The sequence below is a fragment of the Triticum dicoccoides genome, unplaced genomic scaffold (assembly GCF_002162155.2).
Source record: "Triticum dicoccoides isolate Atlit2015 ecotype Zavitan unplaced genomic scaffold, WEW_v2.0 scaffold1005, whole genome shotgun sequence".
Taxonomy (NCBI): domain Eukaryota; kingdom Viridiplantae; phylum Streptophyta; class Magnoliopsida; order Poales; family Poaceae; genus Triticum; species Triticum dicoccoides.
The window spans coordinates 38,430-59,836 of NW_021168571.1; the positions used below are offsets into that span (position 1 = coordinate 38,430).

At 43.9% G+C, this 21,407-nt stretch overlaps 1 protein-coding gene and 1 pseudogene across 1 annotated transcript; both read right to left on the reverse strand.

Moving 5' to 3' along the window:
• Nucleotides 1–1,342: 1,342 nt before the first annotated feature.
• LOC119342669 lies at nucleotides 1,343–5,871 on the reverse strand (annotated as a pseudogene).
• A 3,736-nt stretch (nucleotides 5,872–9,607) lies between these two features.
• On the reverse strand, nucleotides 9,608–14,068 carry LOC119342664 (probable LRR receptor-like protein kinase At1g51890). Its single transcript, XM_037614110.1, has 11 exons — nucleotides 13,972–14,068; nucleotides 12,826–13,896; nucleotides 12,555–12,693; nucleotides 11,939–12,010; nucleotides 11,768–11,839; nucleotides 11,489–11,569; nucleotides 11,219–11,388; nucleotides 10,856–11,124; nucleotides 10,639–10,765; nucleotides 10,437–10,505; nucleotides 9,608–10,304 (listed from the first exon to the last, which is right to left on the reverse strand). Exons 1-11 carry the CDS (start codon nucleotides 14,048–14,050, stop codon nucleotides 9,637–9,639), a joined length of 2,817 nt encoding a protein of 938 aa, XP_037470007.1. The 5' UTR covers nucleotides 14,051–14,068; the 3' UTR covers nucleotides 9,608–9,636.
• Between the last annotated feature and the right edge of the window lie 7,339 nt (nucleotides 14,069–21,407).

Below are 21,407 nucleotides of genomic sequence, written 5' to 3' on the forward strand. Positions count from 1 at the left end.
GAAGCTCTAAACAAATGCAGCCTGAGCTTCCATCATTTTCCTGTGTAGATCAAATGTGTTTGCTCAAGCTTTAGACTCTAAGTACCACAGAAGAAAAATACCAATAACTTGATAAGTTAACTCTACTTGCTATGCATGCCTTGTAACCATCAAGTTATGGTTAGTCTTGTGGTGAGTGCAGCCTGTTGTACACTTGGCTCAAGAGTTTTCAGTCAGAAATTTGTAAACACAATCCTTCAATCAATACATTGTTAGGCCTCTTTCATTGTAGTTACTCATCATGACATGATATTGTCTTATTCCATGCCCTCACTCCTTTTCTCTCTACCTTACAGTACTTTCATGTGCAGTACACATGACAACTTGAAGAAATACATCCACCAAGATGAAGATACCCTCCCAGTTGGAGACTGAACCAAGGGTTATGACAGTGGCTTCATGCTTTGAACCGACAAGAGGGTCAGCATCATGATGAACTGGTCATGGTTTAGCAACCACACAAACATCCAGGAAGGTGTATGTGCCTTCCACTTCAACCGCAAGGCAAGGTGCCACCTCTCTCACTGTGCATCGTCTCTATACGCACCACCGTCAACTACAGCTATCGCCTATACATATGATCCATAAATCGACTCTGCCTCTCTTTTGGAGGTCGCCCGTCTTTTGGAGGATGTTAGACTTTGATTTCAACCGATTGTCGTGCTCTGTGATCATTCCTCCACCTTCTAAGGCTGTCAGCTCTCCGATAACATAGACCTATTAGTGAATATTATATTTCTGCAGTTGTATTTCGTGTATTATATTTTTTTGAAGATGGTACTCATTTGCACTGCATACACACGTAGACAAATGCAGCAACAAGATTAGTGAGCACAGTCACGCAAAGGAGGCCCGCCCGGGGCGTGCCCCAGCCACTAGTGATGTGTTATTTATGCATGCTTTTGGCTAGAAACATGTGAACAATATATGGTCTATTAACCTTATGCTGTCAGGCAGTATATACTATATGGTACAGCTTTTATCTACCTACAGCGTTTTATTTTCTTTCGAACTGCACAGATGAAAAACACTGGATCATAGTTGTACTACAGATGCTTAGGCTGCTCTGGCGATGGAAGGGATGATGATTGTTGCAGCTAACATCCACATGTGAATGGACTCTGAGAGGTACGCTGCTCTGACCAACATCTATCGGCCTTCTTTCTATCAATTAGTGATGACAAATCAGTATCGTTCGATTCTCATAAATTATACTCCTTCCATATGGTATATATTTGATATTGTACATGTCCATATATTCATGTAAACTTGATCAAAGTTTACAAAGTTAAGGGTTTGAAAAATATCTCATATGCACTATAATGTGGAAAGGAGAGAGAAATAACTACATAATTAAGGATCTCACAGAGACTTCAAGAAAACAACAATTATACAAAGAGGTATTCAACGTGCTGTCGGGCCTGGATCGGTGGCCACGGTTGGTATCCTCAGCTCCGTCTCGAATGCAGTGTTACTGCTCACGTTGGTGGACTGTGCACTACCGTAAGCATTGTGATTATCGTCACCGCTGCTGCCACCGGTGTGGAAGCTAGGAGCGCGGCCCTCCTTGAGCTCCACACACTCCTGTAGCTGCGTCACCACGTCAGCCATGGTGGGCCGCTGTGCCGACCCCTGTGCGGTGCATTTGAGGGCAATCTCCGCCACCTTCCACACGCCGTTGATATCATAACCACCCTGCATTCGCGCGTCCACCACGCCCTCCATGTTGCCGCGTGCCAGCCGCTGCCTTGCCCATAGGACGATGCTTGTGGGCTCTGGGTCCGAAAGAATGGCTGGTTTCCCGGTGACCAGCTCCAGCAGCACCACTCCAAAGCTGTACACGTCGCTCTTGGTCGTTGGCTGCATCGTGGCCTGGTACTCTGGATCAACGTACCCGGGGGTAAAAGCGAGCGTGTTCGTGAAAAGAAGGGTGTTGTTGTGGTAGTCAAAGGCTTTCGTCAAGCCAAAATCGGCGATCTTGGCCTCTAGTCTGGCATTCAGCAGAATGTTGGTGGCCTTGACATCCCTGTGAATGAGAGGCGGGTTGCAACCCATGTGCAGATACTCCAACCCTACACATGAGAAGAACATCAACCTGTAAGTCAAATGCGTGTCCAATAGCAATAATGTGCCTTTGGTGAATAAAAATAGGCCATAACTATAGAAGAGCAGCAATAAGCTGCTCTGGATTTGAGCGTGCACCTTGTGCAGATTCAAGTGCGTTTTTAAGTCTCTGCCTCCATGGTAAACATCCTCCAGTACGTCCGCTTCCTACAAATACAATAACAGCATGTCTTCCGAATTAATGGAAAGTATCTCAGGTGAACCACTAGGGCGACTTGCGCATTCACTATATGTGTTGAAAGCCAAATCCTTTTTGTTAGCCGTAGTTGGCATTCATACCTGCAATGTGCTCTCGCAGGGTCCCTTGTGCCATGTACTCATACACAAGTGCCATATACTCCCCATCCTTGCAGTAACCAATCATCGAGACAAGATTCTTGTGATGAATCCGGGTCAAAATCTGAGCCTGCACAGGCACATAAAATTTCACATCGAAGTCACGCATTTCTGCCAAGGGTTGAAGGCACATGCTGTTAAAGGATTGGTCCACCGCACCTCTGCGAGGAACTCCTTGACACCTTGATTGGAGGAGTGAAACCGCAACTTCACCGCCACTTGAGTACCATCCTCCAGGAAGCCATCATAGACATAGCCGAACCCTCCTTGGCCAAGCACCCGATCAAAGCCATTAGTTATCCTCTCGAGTTCCTCGTACGTGAACCGGCGATTCTCAACTAGTCGCAGAGAATCATCATCGCCGCCATAGCTCGTCGACATCGCCTCTTCATTTTGTGGCTTTACCGTTGTCCTGTTTTTCATTGATCCTTCATGTATACACAAGAAATCGATGAATTAATAGACCAAATATTGGCATTGTTGTGTGCTAGGTCGATCATGCCGAAAAGGCCTCAGCCTCACTCTAACCTTTCTGCTGGTTTCGTCGTCTTAGAAAATACAAGACTAGTAGGGACACTGATACTATCACCACAAGTATAGGGACGGCAACATAGATGGCCAGTTTGCTCTTCCTTTTAGCAGCAAGCTGACATGAATTGCCGTCGGTGCACATATTTGGATTGTTGCCATGTCTAATAAATCGAGGACCAAGTTAATTAATGAAGTCCCCGCCAAAAAAAAATTTAACGAAGAAGCTTAGTGGAATTTATCAAGTATGTATATACTATGAACACCTTAGATCCAGGGAGCCATCTTGAATTCTTTTGAGAAGTCCAGAGGGAATTGAACCATTGAGTTGGTTGCCAGACAAATCTCTAGAATAAAACAATTTAGACACACTATATATGTACATAATAACTCGAAGCAATTCTGTCAAAGTTTGACAAGACCTTTCTATATGTTGCTTGTTGTAACTGTTAATCTTGTTAATTATTGGATATGTGTCATGTATTGTGTCTGAGTGTGTAACTAAGCGTGTGTGCTAATTAGCTAGGGCTAATTGTTGCCCAACTTACATGACTGTCAATGATGATAACTGTGAAAGGGCATCTGGAATTGAACCTGTCAAGTTATTGTTTGACAAATCCCTGCAAGATGTGGAAACAATATATTTAATTTCTTGGAGCTTGTGTTGCTGAGAACTGAGAAGTACAGACAGTGATTAGGCCAAATAAATCCAGAACTCTGACGTACAAGTATTGGAGAGCCTTTAGATGCGTGAAAGATGATGATATATCACTCTTTAGACCACTGGAGGACAGGTTTCTACAAAAAGCACATAATAGAAGGATCAGCTTCATTTTCCATAGCTGCAGATATACAGAAGGTAATTTTTTGATCTACTCTGACAACACTCATGTTTCCCAATTTTTTTCAAAACAGATAACTTTGTTATTGGTCTCAGGTAAAGTGTTATGACCTTAATCCTCCCATCACAAAATAATCAAAAAAATACATACTGTTTTTTTTCAATTGAAAGCTTCAAAATCTGAAGTAGAATAAAAGATAGAAAATTCAAGAGTGAACTTTACATGACATGTGTGTATGTGTGGAAAACTTACAAAAAATGTGAGCATTGGTGACAAAATTATATAAAAAGGAAACAAAATTACAAAAACATAAATATTATGAAGAACAAGCTAATTATAGGAAACCCAAAAATAATTTAAAAACAATGATAAAAAATACAAAAGTGTATGTTTATAATTTATTTCTGACTTCTCTTGAATTCCTCAAACTGGGGAATACTGATCTTGATTTTCCCCTTTCTAATGTAAAACATTACATGATTTCCAATATTTGAATATATATATATGAATTACTTACATGCTTGTGATCCTTGGAGGGTTGGCAGCGGCATAGCTGCAGTTCAACCCATCCCAGGCCATAGTCCGGGGAAAGCATGGGTCACCCATCCAGTTCTTTCGTACCCCGTACTTGGCCTTAATCACCATGGCGGCAGATGCTGAGCTCATGCATCCATGCATTCATTCATATCAGAGTCCTAGTAGCACATAGTGGATTGATGGATAGATCATAGATCGGATGAATTACCATCCTGAGAGTCGGTGCCAAGGTTGGTGGTGGGTATGACATAGTACACCTCAACGGCGTTCAGAATGGGCGGCAGCGTCGAGTTTGCGGTGGCGTTGATGGAGAAATTGTAGCCGCTATGCCGGCTGGGCTTGGTATCATAAATCGCGTTGCTGACGAGGTGCTCCGGCGTGAAGCCCGTCGGGTATGCGAGCTCATCATTCAGGTTGATGTAGAACTGGCGCAGCTCCCCGTTGCTGGCGTTGAGGAGCTGCAGCTCAGCGAAGTGCAAGATGGCAACGTACCCCGGCCGGGACGGGTGGTCGTCTCGGGGCTCCGCGTCTAGGGACTCCCAGCCGAACCAGATGTTCTTGGAGGTGTTCCGCGTCACAATCGCGGTCTGCATCACCTTCCATGGCACCTCGAAGAGGTCGTCGCCAACGCCGTACACTCTCTCGGTCGTCGAGATCTCTGCCCAAATCGTGGCGTCGAACCACGGGTACCACAGCCGGTCATGTGGATCATCGGGGTACCTTATGGTGCCCGTTTTGTTTACCGGGGCGGCGTTCAACCTGGCCAGCATGACCAGCCCCTGCTCGGCCATCGCCTGTGGGTAGAACGTCCTCTTCAAGGGCCTCAGGTCCAGACTGGAGATGAAGGGCGTCCCGCTGCCGGTATTCACCAGGCACACCTGCAGCAGGTCGTTTGGCACGACGATGATGGCCTCCACCGTCGCCGTGTTGCCCTGGTCTGCCCCCCACGTCGACATGTTCATCGTCTTCCAGAAGTTGACGCCGATGTGGAGGTCGAACGACGCGGGCGGCCTGTTGAGGCCGTCGTAGTTTCCATAGAGGAAGCCGGCGCGGATCAGGTACTTGAGGCCGGACACCAGGGACCGGAGCGTGTAGCAGTTGCGCACGCCATCAGGGAAGCTCCGAAGGTTGTGGCCGCGCCTGGAGAACCCGAGGTACTCGGCCGAGATGTTGTAGTTCATGCCAGCGTCGGTGAAGCCGGCGTCCAGATGTATGCCAGCGTCGTTGTGTCGTCCACATAGCTTGCCTCCTCAGCTAGCCCGCAGTCTATGCTGATGAAACCTGCCCGCCGCGCAGATATTTATGTGCTAGCTGAGAGCCTGAGACCGGGAGAAAGAGATAGATAGATAGAGAGAGAGAGAGAGAGAGAGATACGATGTAAGATACCTCTGCTGTCAGGCTGGGCGAGAGATTGGAGTACACCGGCGGCAAGGAAGAGAAGCAGCAGCCACCGCCGGGGTGCCATTGTTCTCCGTGTGCTGATTGCTTCACATGCATACAAACAGCTAATGGCGCAACATCATCATCCTAAATTCATGATATACATACCCTAACATTAATATATAAATGTCAATTTGACTCTACGAGCCAGTAACATCCAATGATCACATCATCAAATTGACATTAATGTTTATCCAAGTCATCACACACCTAATACACAACTTGCTTGGTGACATACTTCCAACGTAAGACTTACGAAATTTTACACAGTTGCCAATTGTCAAACAACCCATAATTTTGTAGAAGTTACGGAGAGATTGACGTGGCACTATTTCGTACGGTAAATATCATATAAAAAACCAATATAAGATGTACATTAATTGTTATGGTGTATCCTGACACAAATTTACACACATGAGTTAAAGTATTTTGGAAGAGAATTGTCGTTAAAGGTACGTTTGAAAACTGAATTTGGCTCTCTTGTCCGCACCAATATTTTAACCAAATATGATGATATGATGCATGGCATATGAAATAAAATAACATGGGAGAAGAGTGGTACAAAAATGTGTACCTTCTACTAGAAAGTCTTCCTGTTTTATGTTTTAACCAGTCAACATACCCTAACGATTGTCCATAAAGATAAACAATACCAAATTGTTCATGTTGCTAACAAGATAATGCAGGGAAGGTCACATGTACTGTCTAGATTAGCTGCTTGTTTGTCTCTTGCCGTGTTTGGTAAGCTGGCTTATTAATTACTTGAGGCCGGTCATTGTAACTTGCAATTCAACACGCATTATACTTGTAAATCAGTAACTAATTGACAGTTAATATAAATTATCAGCTAGATATGTGGCATCATCTATGTCTTGTTACGTAATATAAGCTTATCTCTACATGATTTACATATATGTCGACAAGTTGTTACAAAGAAAATTATATGCCGACAACAAATGGTTTGTAGATGGTCGTGGTGCGTTAGGCATGTGATAACTGTTCTTGACTCTTTTGGACCCCAATTGGCAAAATGAAGTGAAGAATGGTTAAGACTTCGATTTGTCACGAGCAAAGGAACCGGTAATAACTAGGATTGCCATCTCTTGTAGGGACGTTAAAATCGACTTCAAGAGGACCAAGTCCTGGTCAAATGCGATTCTAAAAAAAAAGGAGTACTGGTCACTGCACCTTTTATGCACTAGTTAGCAGGTGCTGCTATGGAAAATAAATATTATATTTAGAGATTTTATTGGGCTAAGCACATATGCGCGTGACCGTGAGACAAAGAGGGGAAAGTGATGTGCAACACAGGCGCCGATTTAATACTAAATATGATGATATGATGTATGGCATATGACAGAAAATGACATGGGAGAAGAGTGGTACAAAAATGTGTACCTTCTACTAGAAAGTCTTCCTGTTTTAACCAGTCAAGGTACCCTAACGATTGTCCATAAAGATAAACAATTCCAACTTGTTCATGTTGCCAAGAAAATAATGCGGGGGAAGATCACATCTACTGTCTAGCTTAGCTGCTTGTTGTTTGTCTCTTGCCGTGTTTTGTAAGCTAGCTTATTACTTGAGGCCGGTCATTGTAGCTTGCAATTCAACACGCATTATACTTGTAAATCAGTAACTAATTGAAAGTTGATATTTATTACTTCCTCCGTCCCATAATATAAGAGTGTTTTTTGACACTACACTAGTGTCAGAAAACGCCTTACATTATAGGACGGAGGGAGTAGCAGAGCCAGATAGGACGGTATGATCCATGTGACGTCATGGAATATGAACGTATCCATATATACATGATTTACATATATGTCGACAAGTTGTTCAAAAAATTTATATATGTCAGACAGCAAATGGTACTGATGGTCATGGTGCAGTTGGCGTGGGATAACTGTCCTTGACTTCTTTGCACTTCAATTGGCAAAATTAAGTGAAGAGTGGTTAAGACTTGGATATATCACGAGCAAAGGAACCAGTAATAATTAGGATTGCCATCTTTTGCAGGGAAATTAAGATCGACTTCACGAGGACCAAGTACTGGTCGTCAACTGCACTTTTATGCTCACTAGTTAGGAATCGTGTGCTGCTATGGAAAAATAAATATTTCTTTAGAGATTTTGTTGGGCTGAGCACCGCATGCGCGCGCCTGAGATGAAGGGGGGAAGGTGATGTTTAACACCTGTGACGATTTGATAGTAAAGATATATTGCTTGTCCTGCAGTCCTACTCGCTCATAGTAAAGATTACTCGCTCATAGATGTGCGTCACAATGAAACAATAGACGTTTTTATTTGGCATTATGATCAGGTCTTCCTTCTAGCAACCAGATCAAGAAACATCATGGCCCCTCCAATGGCCCATGTACATTGTGTGCTGAACATGAGGATGCCTCGCATATCTTCATCGAGTGCACTCTGCACGTTTCATGTGGGGATCCCTCCATCTTGGTGTTATGCAACACGCTCGTAGGTTTGTCTATTCCTGTTTCACTGCGCTGGCACGTTAGGAACAAACTTACTATCCAATGATTTACCGTGTTCTGTCGTCAGTCACTGTAAGTGTTTGGTGGCCGTGTGGGGCTTTATTTCTATTGCCTAGCAGGCGCCTTCTGTCTAAAGTAAAACAAAGACGGTGATACACTCATTCATCCGTCGTGTGAAAGTAGAAATATGGAACGAAGGGTGCTCCCTTGGGAAACAATGCACTACCCATGAGAAAGATCGATAAAGGAAAACAATGCAGTATTCCTAGACAAGGTGAGAGTATATGATCTCACCGAGACGAGATCAACCATGCAAAACACGGTTGGTTGGTTACGTCAGGTTAAGACTTAGAGGTGTACGCACAGATAATTAAGAGCAACTTGTCTCGGTTGCTTGTAAGATAATACATGTCAGTCGGCATCCTCGGTGTTTTCTGTTCTTTTCTTTTCCGGCAGAGTTTCTGTTCCGCGCATATAATTAAGAGTAGAAAGAGAGTGGATAATTGTCGGGAGTTTCTGTTCCGCGCATAGCTAGATAGAAGCAAACGCGCAGCTCGCACGTATTGGGCCGGCCAAATTAGTGACCAGGCTTATTTTTTATAGGGGAACCAGGCTTATTTTCTGCACTAATTTTACCTATAAAGCTTCGTTATACATGCATGCATGCCTGTTATCTCTCGAGGTCATGTATTTGGTTGGGTAGTCCGTACCCGATCTCTATGCCACAACTGGTGTCTGTTAAGATGAATGACTCGGTTCTATCCCAGACTTGTGTCATGGTAAATCAAGCGACATGTCGATCCCATGTTTCTTCCTGTGTCTGATTAGTTGTTCTGTTGTTGTTTTTGAGAGCAATGGTCGGACAGTATGTTCTTGCCAGGAGTTAAATCTGTGCGATTTTCTCAGTTCTTTTTCTACTAGTGTAAGTTATGATTGCTGAGTTGGAGGCAGCATCACAGCAAGTTATTTCAGTGATTTTGTCTGCTTCATTTGCTTTCTAACACAATTTTTTTCAGATCCATTGGAAGCTGCATTGCGGGAGAAGTGACGGTGATGACTGTTGAAGCTAACATGCCAGATTCTGCTCATGGTACCCGGTATGATGAAACTACGTACACTCCTCTCCATCGAGTTGTACATGTCCATATATTCCTGTAAACTTGGTCAAAGTTTACAAAGTTAAGAATTTGAAAAATATCTCATATCCACTATAATTTGGCAAGGAGAGAATAAATAACTACATGATGGAGAATCTCACAGAGACTTCAAGAAAACAACAATTATACAAAGAGGTATTCAACGTGCTGTCGGGCCTGGATCGGTGGCCAATGTTGGTATCCTCAGCTCCGTTTCGAATGCAGAATTGTTGCTCACGTTGGTGGCCTGCGCACTAGCGTAAGCATTGTAATTCTCGTCGCCGCTGCTGCCACCGGTGTGGAAGCTAGGAGGGCGGCCCTCCTCGAGCTCCACACACTCCTGTAGCTGCGCCACCACGTTGGCCATGGTGGGCCGCTGTGCTGACCCCTGTGCGGTGCATTTGAGTGCAATCTCCGCCACCTTCCACACGCCGTTGATATCATAACCACTCTGCATTCGCGCGTCCACCACGCCCTCCATGTTGCCGCGCGCCAGCCGCTGCCTTGCCCATTGGACGATGCTTGTGGGCTCTGGGTCCGATAGAATGGCTGGTTTCCCGGTGACCAGCTCCAGAAGCACCACTCCAAAGCTGTACACGTCGCTCTTGGTCGTTGGCTGCATCGTAGCCTGGTACTCTGGATCAACGTACCCGGGAGTAAAAGCGAGCGTGTTCGTGAAAAGATTGGTGTTGCTGTGGTAGTCAAAGGCTTTCGTCAAGCCAAAATCAGCGATCTTGGCCTCTAGCCTGGCATTCAGCAGAATGTTGGTGGCCTTGACATCCCTATGGATGAGAGGCGGGTTGCAACCCGTATGCAGATACTCCAACCCTACACATGGCAAGAACATCAACCTGTAAGTCAAATGCGCGCCCAATAGCAATAATGTGCCTCTGGTGAATACAAAATTAGGCCATAACTATTGAAGAGCAGCAATAAGCTGCTCTGGATTTGAGCGTGCACCTTGTGCAGATTCAAGCGCGTTTTTGAGTCTCTGCCTCCACGGTAAACATCCTCCATTGCGACCGCTTGCTATAAACACAATAATAGCGTGTTTGTCCAAATTAATAGAAAGTACCTCAGGTGAACCACTAGGGCGACTTGCGCATTCACTATATGAGTTGAAAGCCAAATCCTTTTTGTTAACCGTAGTTAGTATTCATACCTGCAATGTGCTCTCGTAGGGTCCCTTGTGCCATGTACTCGTACACAAGTGCCATATACTCCCCATCCTTGCAGTAACCAATCATCGAGACAAGATTCCTGTGATGAATCCGGGTTAAAATCTGAGCCTGCACAAGCACATTAAAATTCGTATCAAAACCACGCATTTCTGTCAAGAGTTGAAGGCGCATGCTGTTAAAGGATCTGGTCCGTCGCACCTCTGCGAGGAACTCCTTGACGCCTTGATTGGAGGAATGAGACCGCAACTTCACCGCCACTTGAGTACCATCCTCCAGGAAGCCATCATAGACACGGCCGAACCCTCCTTCGCCAAGGACCCGGTCAAAGGCATTGGTTATCCTCTCGAGTTCCTCGTACGTGAACCAGCGATTCTCAACTAGTCGCAGAGAATCATCATTGCCGCCGTAGCTCGTTGACACCGCCTCTTCATTTTGTGGCTTTACCGCCGTCCTTTTTTTCATTGATCCTTCATGTATACACAGGAAATTGATGAATTAATAGACCAAATATTGGCATTGTTGTGTGCTAGCTTGATCATGCCGAAAAGGCCTCACTCTAACCTTGCTGCTGGTTTCGCCGTCTTAGGAAGAACAAGACTAGTAGGGACACTGATACTATCAGCACGATGACAAGTATAGGGACGGAAACATAGATGGGCAGTTTGCTCTTCCTTTTAGCAGCAAGCTGACATGAATTGCGGTCGGTGCAAAGATTTGGATTGTTGCCATGTCTAATAAGTCGAGGACCAAGTTAATTAATGAAGTCACCGCCAAAAAAATTTAACGAAGAAGCTTAGTGGAATTTATCAAGTATGTATATACTATGAACACCTTAGAACCAGGAAGCCATCTTGAATTCTTTTGAGAAGTCCAGAGGGAATTGAACCATTGAGTTGGTTGCCAGACAAATCTCTAGAGGAAAACAAATTAGACACACTATATACGTACATAATAACTCGAAGCAATTCGGTCAAAGTTTGACAAGACTTTTCTATATGTTGCTTGTTGGAACTATTAATCTTGTTAATTATTGCATATGTGTCATCACAAAGTTCCTTTGTAAATAAGCGTGGTTGCTAATTAGTTAGGGCTAATTGTTGCCCAACTTACATGACTGTCAATGATGGTAACTGTGAAAGGGCATCTGGAATTGAACCTGTCAAGTTATTGTTTGACAAATCCCTGCAAGATAAGGAAACAATATATTTAATTTCTTGAAGCTTGTGTTGCTGAGAAGTACAGACGAGATTAAGCCAAATAAATCCAGAACTCGGAACGTACAAGTACTGGAGAGCCTTTAGATGTGCGAAAGATGATGATATATCACTATTTAGACCACTGGAGGACATGTTTCTACAAAAAGCACATACATAAAAGGATCAGCTTCATTTTCCATGGTTGTATACATAAGGTAATTTTTTGATCTCTCTGACCACACTCATCTTTGACCCTATTTTTTTAATTGGTCTCAGGATCTCAGCTAAAATGTTATAACATTAAACATCCCATCACAAAATAATGAGAAAACTAGAGGGAAACATATTTCAATTGAAAGCTTCAAATGTGAATACAATATATACAATTCAAGGGTGAACATAAAAAAATGTATATGTTGAAAACTTACTAAAAATGTGAGAATTGATGAACTAAAATAATATAAATATGAAATAAAATTACAAAAAAAATATACATATTATGAAGAACAAGACAATGATAGGAAACCCATGAATACTTTTAAAAAATTCATATAAATCACAAAAGGTGTATTATTTGTCTATAATTTATTTCTGACTTTTCTTGAATTCCCCAATCTATGGAATGCCATCTTGATTACCCATTTTCTCATTTGTAACATTACATGATTTCCAATATTTGAAAATATATACAAATAACTTACATGCTTGTGATCCTTGGAGGGTTGGCAGCGGCATAGCTGCAGGTCAACCCATCCCATGCCATAGTCTTGGGAAAGCATGGGTCACCTATCCAGTTCTTCCTCACCCCGTACTTGGCCTTGATCGCCATGACGGCGGATGCTACACGCATGCTTGCAGTAGTTAATCACATCGCACCAACCATTTCAGTAGCACAAGGTAGATATATAGATAGATAGATATGTCAAGATGTGCTTGATTAGATGTCAATATGTGCTTAATTAAATTGATTACCTTCCTGGGATTCTGTTCCAACGTTGGTGGTGGCGATGACGGAGAACAACTCGTAAGCGTTGATGATGGGCGGCAGCGTGGAATTGGCTGTGGCCTTGATGGTGACGATGTAGCCGCTGTCGCGCGGGTTGGTGAATTTATTGTAGACATAGGCTCTGTGGAGATAGCCTGGCGGCGTGTAGCCCGGGGCCCAGCTTTCGTCGTGGTTGACACTGATGTTGAACTGGCGCAAGGCATCCCCGCCGAGGAGCCCCAGTTCGACGAAGTGCAAGGCGGCGAGGTACCCCGGCCCCGGCGACTCATTGTTCAGCTCGGGCGCCACCTCCCAGCCGAACTTGATGCTACCGGAGGCGTTCAGCGGCTTGATCGCCGTCTGCAGCACCGCCATGGGTGCCTCGAACTCATCGCCGTCGATGTCGTTCACCCTCTCGGTCGTCGTCATCTCCGCCCACATCGTGGCGTCGGACCTAGGGTACCATAGCCTGTCGTATGGATCATCGGGGAACCTGATGATAGTTCCATTTATCGCGGCGAAGTTTCGCCTGCGTAGGAGGAACAGCCCCAGCTCCGCCACTGCCTGTGGGTAGAGCGACATCTTCAGCGGCCTCAGCTCCAGCCCAGAGATGAAGGGCGTCCCGCCGCCGGTGTTCACCAGGCACACCTGCACCAAGTCGTGTGGCACGACTACGATTGCCTCCACCGTCGCCCTATTGTCCTGGTCCAACCCCCACCACGACATGTTCACCGCCGTCCAGAAGTTGACGCCGATGTATAGGTCGAACGACGTTGGTCGCTTGTTAAGGCCGTCGTAGTTGCCATAGAGAAACGTGGCACGGAAGAGGTACTTGAGGCCCGACACCAGGGATCCTAATGTGTAGCAGTTGCGAACGCCATCGGGGAAACTCCGCAGGCTGCGGACGTTCCTGGACCGCCATGGCCGGAAGTTCTCAGCCGAGATGTTGTAAGGCGTGCCGGTGTCGGTGAATCCAGCGTCTGAGACGTACACCAGCTTTGTCTCGTCGTCGACGTAGCTCTCCTCTCCCTGTAGCCCACAGTCTATGTTGATGAAACCTGCACAATGAATATGCAATGTAAATGAGGCAGCATGATTAAGAGAGAGAAGCCAATAACAGAAGAGAGAGATACCTCTGCTGTCAAGCTGTGCGCGACCATGGAGTACGTTGCCGGCGAGGCAGAGAATCAGCAGCCACCACCGGGGCACCATTGTTCTACTGGCGCATTGATTGCGCATGCAAACTGCTAACAGAGAAGTGTAACGGTAATATATAGAACATCGCTAAGGAAGCAAAAATGCTACACCTACATAATGTGTTTACGTTCTTTTTTTTAGCATCAGTACAGACACAAGCGCATACACTCATCCCTATGAACGCACACACGCACACCCTACCCCTATGAGCACCTCCGAGAGACTGAGCCGGCATATCATCTTGAGATTTACGAAGCCACCGTAGTCGCCTTGTCGTCGACGGGACGTCTCCTCCCACTGAAAGCGCATCGCCGGAAATCCTGAAATAAATTCAGGAATAATGCGAGCACCAAGATTTAAACCCTGGTGGGTTGGGGATACCACTGTCCACCTAACCAACTCAACCACAGGTTGATTTGCAATGTGTTTACGTTCTGTACGTAAACTTCCTTTCTAACTAATCAAATCACCCCCCCTCCCCCCCCAAATTCTCAGGTGGGCCCACATCCCACTTATCACCAGTTAAAACGGGCTGGTTGTGTGCACCTTCGGGTAGGGACACTATTCATGGCTTTAGCTCCTATTATCTAAGATCATGTGGTTGTAAACGCAACACAATAACACCCCCTCCGGCTTCTTCTCCCCTGCACATCTTTGCCTACTTCTTTGCAGTCCTCCCACCCTTCTCTTCTCCATTGGCTCCTCCCATCCCCTTTGTTCCCTAGAACCTCAACATCTCCTATTCTGGTGTTTCTTCACTGTGACCTCCAATGCCGCTGGTGCAAATGAGCACATAGTTACCCATGCGATGTTCATAAGCCCCTAAAGATGATGGCGGCAACTGTCATTGAGGATAGCCACCCCTATTTCCATTGCCCCCACCCAATGTAGTTGGCGCTTCTCCTACTGACCACCATCCCTCCGAAGGACCCCACTGGAATGGCTGCACGCTAAGGCAAAGGCAAAACCATTCAATCCATAAGTATCTCCTAATAATACATAAAAGTTAATAAGGTCTGGTTCCATCTAATGACCGCGGAAGAATAACATTAATGTTTATCCATGTTGTCACACACCTATTACACAACTTGCATGGTGAGTGGTGACATATGTCCAACGTAAGGTTTACGGAATTTTACACGTTCGCCACTAGTCAACTCCATTCTTTTTAAAGCCATCGACACTAATACTATTTGGTATTGTAAATATTCTATCAGTGAAGCAATCCCCATTATATAAAAGTCAGGAAAACGTATAGGTTGTTGCAATATTGTCTGATGCTAATTTACTCACATGACTTAAAGTATTTTATTAATGGAGATTTGTTGTTAAAGTATGTTTGGAAACTTCGGTTCTCCTGCCCCTGCCAGTATTTTCACCAAATAAGAGGATATGCTGCATGTGATACTATATGACAGAAAGTAACACAATAAAGTCTTCCTGTTTCAACTAGTCAACTACTCCAACCATTTTCCATAAATTAACCAATACATAGTTGTCCCAGTTGCCAACAAAATAACCCAAAGAAGATCACATCTACTATCTAGCGTGCATAGAGTAATATTGTTCATTCACTTGTCATGTTCGGTAAGCTATAGCTTATTACTTGAGGCCGATCATTGTAGCTTGAAACTCGCATACGTTATATATGTAAGTCCGTAACTAACTCTCAGTTGATATTAATAGCAGTTAGCCAAGATGTCATGATCCATGTTACGCCACTTATAACACCAGGCAACTTATTCACACCTGATTTATATATTATGTCAACAGAAAATGGTACACCAATGGTCATGGTGCATTAGGTATGAGATTACTGTTCTTAACTTCTTTGGGCTCCAATTAGCCAAACTAATTAAGTGAAGAGTGGTTAAAATGTTCTTTTTAGTGGTTAAAGAGTTGAATGTGGAACGAGCAAAGGACAAGGGAAATAATTACGATTGACATTTTTTGCCAGGAAAATTAAGATCGACTTCACGATGACCAAGTACCGGTCAACTGCACTATACGCTCATTTTATGATCGAAGAGACCTGCATTGCACTTGATTGAAATTGAGAAATTTGGCATCAATGTACCTCACTTATAAAAAATATCGTTAGGCAGAAACTGTCATCCCAAAATATTTAAACATATACTGTATATACCAAATGATTTGGGGAACTCCGAGAATCTACCATCGGAGATTAGGATGTCCTGTGCCAAATGGATTCCCTTCACCACATACCCTTTTTTTGCGGGGTACCACATACCCTTCTGATTGTGTGTACTATCCGCAAGGTTTGCGTGTAGCCATTAAGAGTTGACCCGCATCCCAAACTACTTTCATGCATAACTGTGTGGAATATGTATACACCATATTACTATTATTTAAGCTTTTAGTTCGATGGTAAGAATCAAACAAGTAACACAAAAAAAACATACATGTTGGCACAATGTACCCAACCGTCTCAACGCATCAATTTGCATACGAGTAGTACTTTTGATAAACAACTAAGTAGACTTAAAACTCGCATTACATAGCACAATAATGCACTCAACTCGTTGATTTTCAAAGGGAAGTAGACAATAGCGGTAAACCCCACATTAATTATGGTCTTTACTACCTCCTTCAGAATTGAAATGAAGAATACTGTTTCCTCCATCACCTTCGTAGAATGCTATTATCAGCAGAACACACGGTATAGAGATACCTTTCGGAGGTTTATACCTAAGCCGAGATTTGAGATTCCTATGTCACAGCCTGCTCACCTTGACCTTTGCAATCACAGTTGCCTTGTAGAGAACAGCACACAGGGGATGATGAATATTCTCGTGGGAAATTACACCTCCCCTCAAATAAATGTAGATGTACTAGATGAGAAGCTCTATATCATTAAAACATTGAAGTATAGAGGTTTAAAATATTTACATGACTATAGAGTTGAGAGCGTAAAATGCTAATGAGGCTATTTAGCATCGACCGAACTGACGTGGTTGCTTATGGGTGTAGGTTAGCAGTTTAGTTTTGGGGTGGCAAACAAAATAAAGTGAGACAATCATATCTACGTGCGAAGAAACCTGGAAAGGGGGGCATTTGACGTATGCCTTTGAAAAACAGTGTATGCAGTAGAAAAATGGACTAATCGCATGCCAGCCTGTTAATCTATCTAAGGTGGCGTGATATATTAGATTTCAGAGCGAGACAAGATCAACCATGCATGACGCGGTTGATTATGTCAGGTTATGACTCAAGAGAGGGTTAGCACAAATAATTAGGAGCAACTTGTCTTGGTTGATTATGTCAGGTTACGACTTAGGAGGGGTGGACACAAATCATTAAGACCAACTTGTCTCGATCGGTTGTTGCAAGATAATACTGCTCCAAAGACTGGTCAACACGTTCCATGCGATTTGTTTAGTTGAGTGAAAATAGAGAGATGGAGGAATTGTCACTGCGGATTTTAACTATTTTAATGTTCGTCTACGTTCTTGTGTCTTCAACTTGGATCCTTCCGATTTACGCTACTCTTCATTGGGATCGGTTTCCGTTCTGGTGCGCTGGTCTTATGGGGTCTTAGCACGACAACTTCCTGACTGTCTACTACAATAAGTTTTGCCCGACTCCGATGAGGGAGGGGCGATGACGCGGCGCGCCTTGGGCTCGCTTCAGTGCTTGTAGTCATTGCTAGCTGTCTATGAATCTAGATGTAATTTTTATTATTTCTGGTGTTCGTTATATTGCCATGATTGGAGATGCATAGATTTGATGTTTTCCCGCAAAAAAATGGGAGAAGTCACTACGGATTTCATGATGATGAATAAGGATGTTTCGTTTCTAAATATTTTTAGTGTTTTTTTAAGTTTTTTGAGAAATTTTTATTTTTTAGTCAATCTCGCAAAGTTTTATTAAGCCGTCGAAATGTGTTTACCGGGCGGAAGAGAAGATCACCGTCTTTGTTCATGTGTCGCTCTCTCATTGCCGGCCCAACTGACGAGCTGTCGGGCCTAAGAGAAACAGGCTGCTGAACGGGCTGTACAAGTTCTGTTTCTGGGTCCCGGAGGCCCGCTGTGAACCAGCTGGACCAGCGGATCCCCTCTAAAACAAGGAAAGTGGGACAAGCGGATGCCGGCCAACGCCAAACGTTCCATGTTGAGCTATGGCGCCGGCGCCGGCGCCTGCGAAGACAAGGCCGCTGCCACGTCTCTACAACCCATGGCTCTGTGTTGACCGCTCCAGTGTCCACGGAGGCCCCCCACCATTCCCTGCTGTGATCATTCCGTCGTCCGGAAGCCTGCGAGACCTGCGCGCCCACCAGGTGTTCGACACAAGGCTCCTCGGACGACAGCATGCTCGCACCGGTGCAAGGCACAGCTCCAAGTTCCACCTCAACCATGGCACGTCTCATCGGCACCCAGCCCCGCCAAACGTCATCAGTTATCTCGGTTCCGGTGCGAGCCGAAGCCAAGACGGCACACTCACTAATTCAATGTTACACTTGCTATTCACATCCATGCCAAAAAACCAAAAACTGCAACATTGAGTCTGGGGCAGAGATGTGCAGCCCCAAAAGGGTTATCATCGGGATTAGTGATCTCCCACTGGGCCCATGACGTGGACGCCCTGTCCTGTCGTGAGCTCCGAATCTTGACTGATCATGATCCTTAAATGGGTGTGCTAGGACAGGGCAATGTAGGTATGCGGAACAGCTGAAGCTTGCACCAATGACATGTAGACGCTCCGGTAAATGGACTGTGAGTTGCAGCTCAGGCCATCTTTCTGTCTATGGGCGGCAGATTCAGGAAATAGGTTTGTTTTATGTTGATTCAGTTTGTCTTTAGCTATTCTATCATATCATGTTTTGCCTTACTTTCGTTGATACTCGTTGTCAAAATTTATGCATCAGAGATCTTCATCAAAGGCCTAACACTTTATTATTCTTTTCCCTGCGGAGAGGAGTACTACATAACCTTTCTGGTCAAGGTGTGTTTGTTCAGGGGCAGCAGAAACACCGCGATATGCTTCCTTCAGGAGTCCACCTCTAGATGCACCCTGAGTCTCTGAAGCCCTTGCTCTTGCAGTGCTTGGTGCATGGCTGATCGTCGCATTCGAGAGTAATATATGTCCCGCTTACAATCGAGTAATTCTTACCTTCAGATCCTGAACAAAAAAAAGGAGACAAGGAGTCAAGGACATGATGCACTCATGGAGCATCATCATCATAATATATGGAACAACACCAAGGAAACCACAGACTTCCTAAGTGGAGTATTTTTTGCAGACCCGAGGACCGCCCATAAGTCTTCTGCAAAAAATCCAGGAGAAGATAGACATTAATTGTGATGGTATTTCTTCACACAACACACACATTTGTTAAAAGTAATTTAAAATATACTTGTTGTTAAAGTACATTTGGAAACTTAATTTGTTTCACCTGTCATCACCTGTATTTTTACCAAATAAGATGACATGATACATATATATGATAGAAAATGACAAAGGACAAAGAGTGGTAAAGAAACTTGTACCTTGTACAAGAATGTCTTCATGTTTTAACCAGTCAATGCACCTTAATCATTGTCCATAAAATTAAGTAATACCAATTTGTTCCCAGTTGAGAACAAAATAAAATAAGGATGATAACATCTACTATCTAGGTTAGCTGCTTATTACCGTATGTCTCTTGCCGTGTATGGTAAGCTTACTTATTACTTTTTTTGTTTGTTAGTTGCTAATTATGCAGTACCGCACAATCGGTGACCATCTCACCTATTGGTGTGCTACGTAAGGGCACATCTTGCTTATTACTTGATGCCGGTCATTGTAGCTTTTTTTTGAGCAAAAACAGTGGGGAAGGCCCCCACTGTAACTCTCATTTTCATTTATAATATGGAACAATTACAGATGAATGTACATGGTGGAGGAAAAGAGGGAAAATAAAACAAAGTGTCCACAAATAATCTAGCCAACTTTGCATGCCCTCCTTCAATCCAGGTTTTGCTTTCTTTATGATCATGCTGAAGTGTTCCTTGAATATGGCTAGACAATATGCCATATTCTTGACCTTGTGATCAAAGATGATGCTATTTCTGTGCTTCCATAAACTCCAGCATCCAGCAATCAGACAATCTTTAAAACAACCAGAGGCATTCTGCTTCCTACCCTCCAGGAGCATTTCTATGAGGTTATAATCAGTGTCCCATTGGTAGCCAATGTTCATCCAGAAGTTTTGGCTGAAATCGCAGCTAAAAAGGAGGTGCATTAGATGTTCATTAGGTTCATCATCACATAACACACACTTACTTGTCTCAATGTAGAAATTCTTCCTGTTAAGTAGGTCTCTAGTATTTAATCTGTCTTGTAACAGAAGCCAGAAGAAGAATTTCTGTTTGGGAAGGGAACATGACTTCCATATCCATTGATAAGGTTTAGGAGCATCAGCAGGATTTCTCATGAGTTCAAGATATATTCTCTTATTAGAGTACTTAGTGCCACCCCAATAAAATTTCCATGTGTCTGGCATTTCCTGGTTAACTCTGCTATTGATCAGTTCTCTGAGATTGTTACTCTGTTGTACTGCAATGGAAGACATGGGCAAGTGAAACAAATCATAAAAGTCATTGTCCTCCATGTTGTTGGCAGATGCAAGGGTGATGTCAACATCTTTTGCATAAGAATATAGCTGAGGCATTGACTGGGATAGTGTATGAGAACACCATTTATCTGACCATCACTTTATTGTATTACCACTGCCAGCATAGCATATAGTCATATCTTTGAAGTCTTGCAAAATAGAACAACAGTCTCTCCACCAAAAAGATCCCACCTTGGTGGGGAAATTTGGTACCTCGTCATTGCCATAGTAATTGTTCCAGATAAGGTTAACCCAGGGAATATCGTGCTTGTGAAAAAATTTGAAAAGGAATTTTGTAAGCAGAGTTTTGTTTTGTATTCTCAGATCTCATACTCCCAGCCCCCCTGCTTTTTTTGGCAGACAAACGTTATCCCATTTGACAAGGCAGTTTCCTTTTTTATTGATGTCTTTGCCATACCAAAGAAATTTTCTACCAGATTTTTCAAAGTGGTCCAGTATGGTGAAAGGGACTCTGATGCAGCACATAGCAAATATTGGAAGAGCAGCAACTATGGACTTGAGATGATCAAGTCTCCCAGAATAAGACATCATGAAAGCAATGCCAGATAGTCTGTGATCAAGCCTAGATACCATGGGCATCAGATCAGCTACTTTAGGCCTGGTTGATCCCATTGGTAGACCAAGATATGTGAAAAGCATGGCTTCTTTTTTGCAGTTAAAGGAATTAGCCACTTTATCATCAGAGATATTGATTGGCACCATAGAGGATTATACCTGCAAATCTATTATACCTGCAAA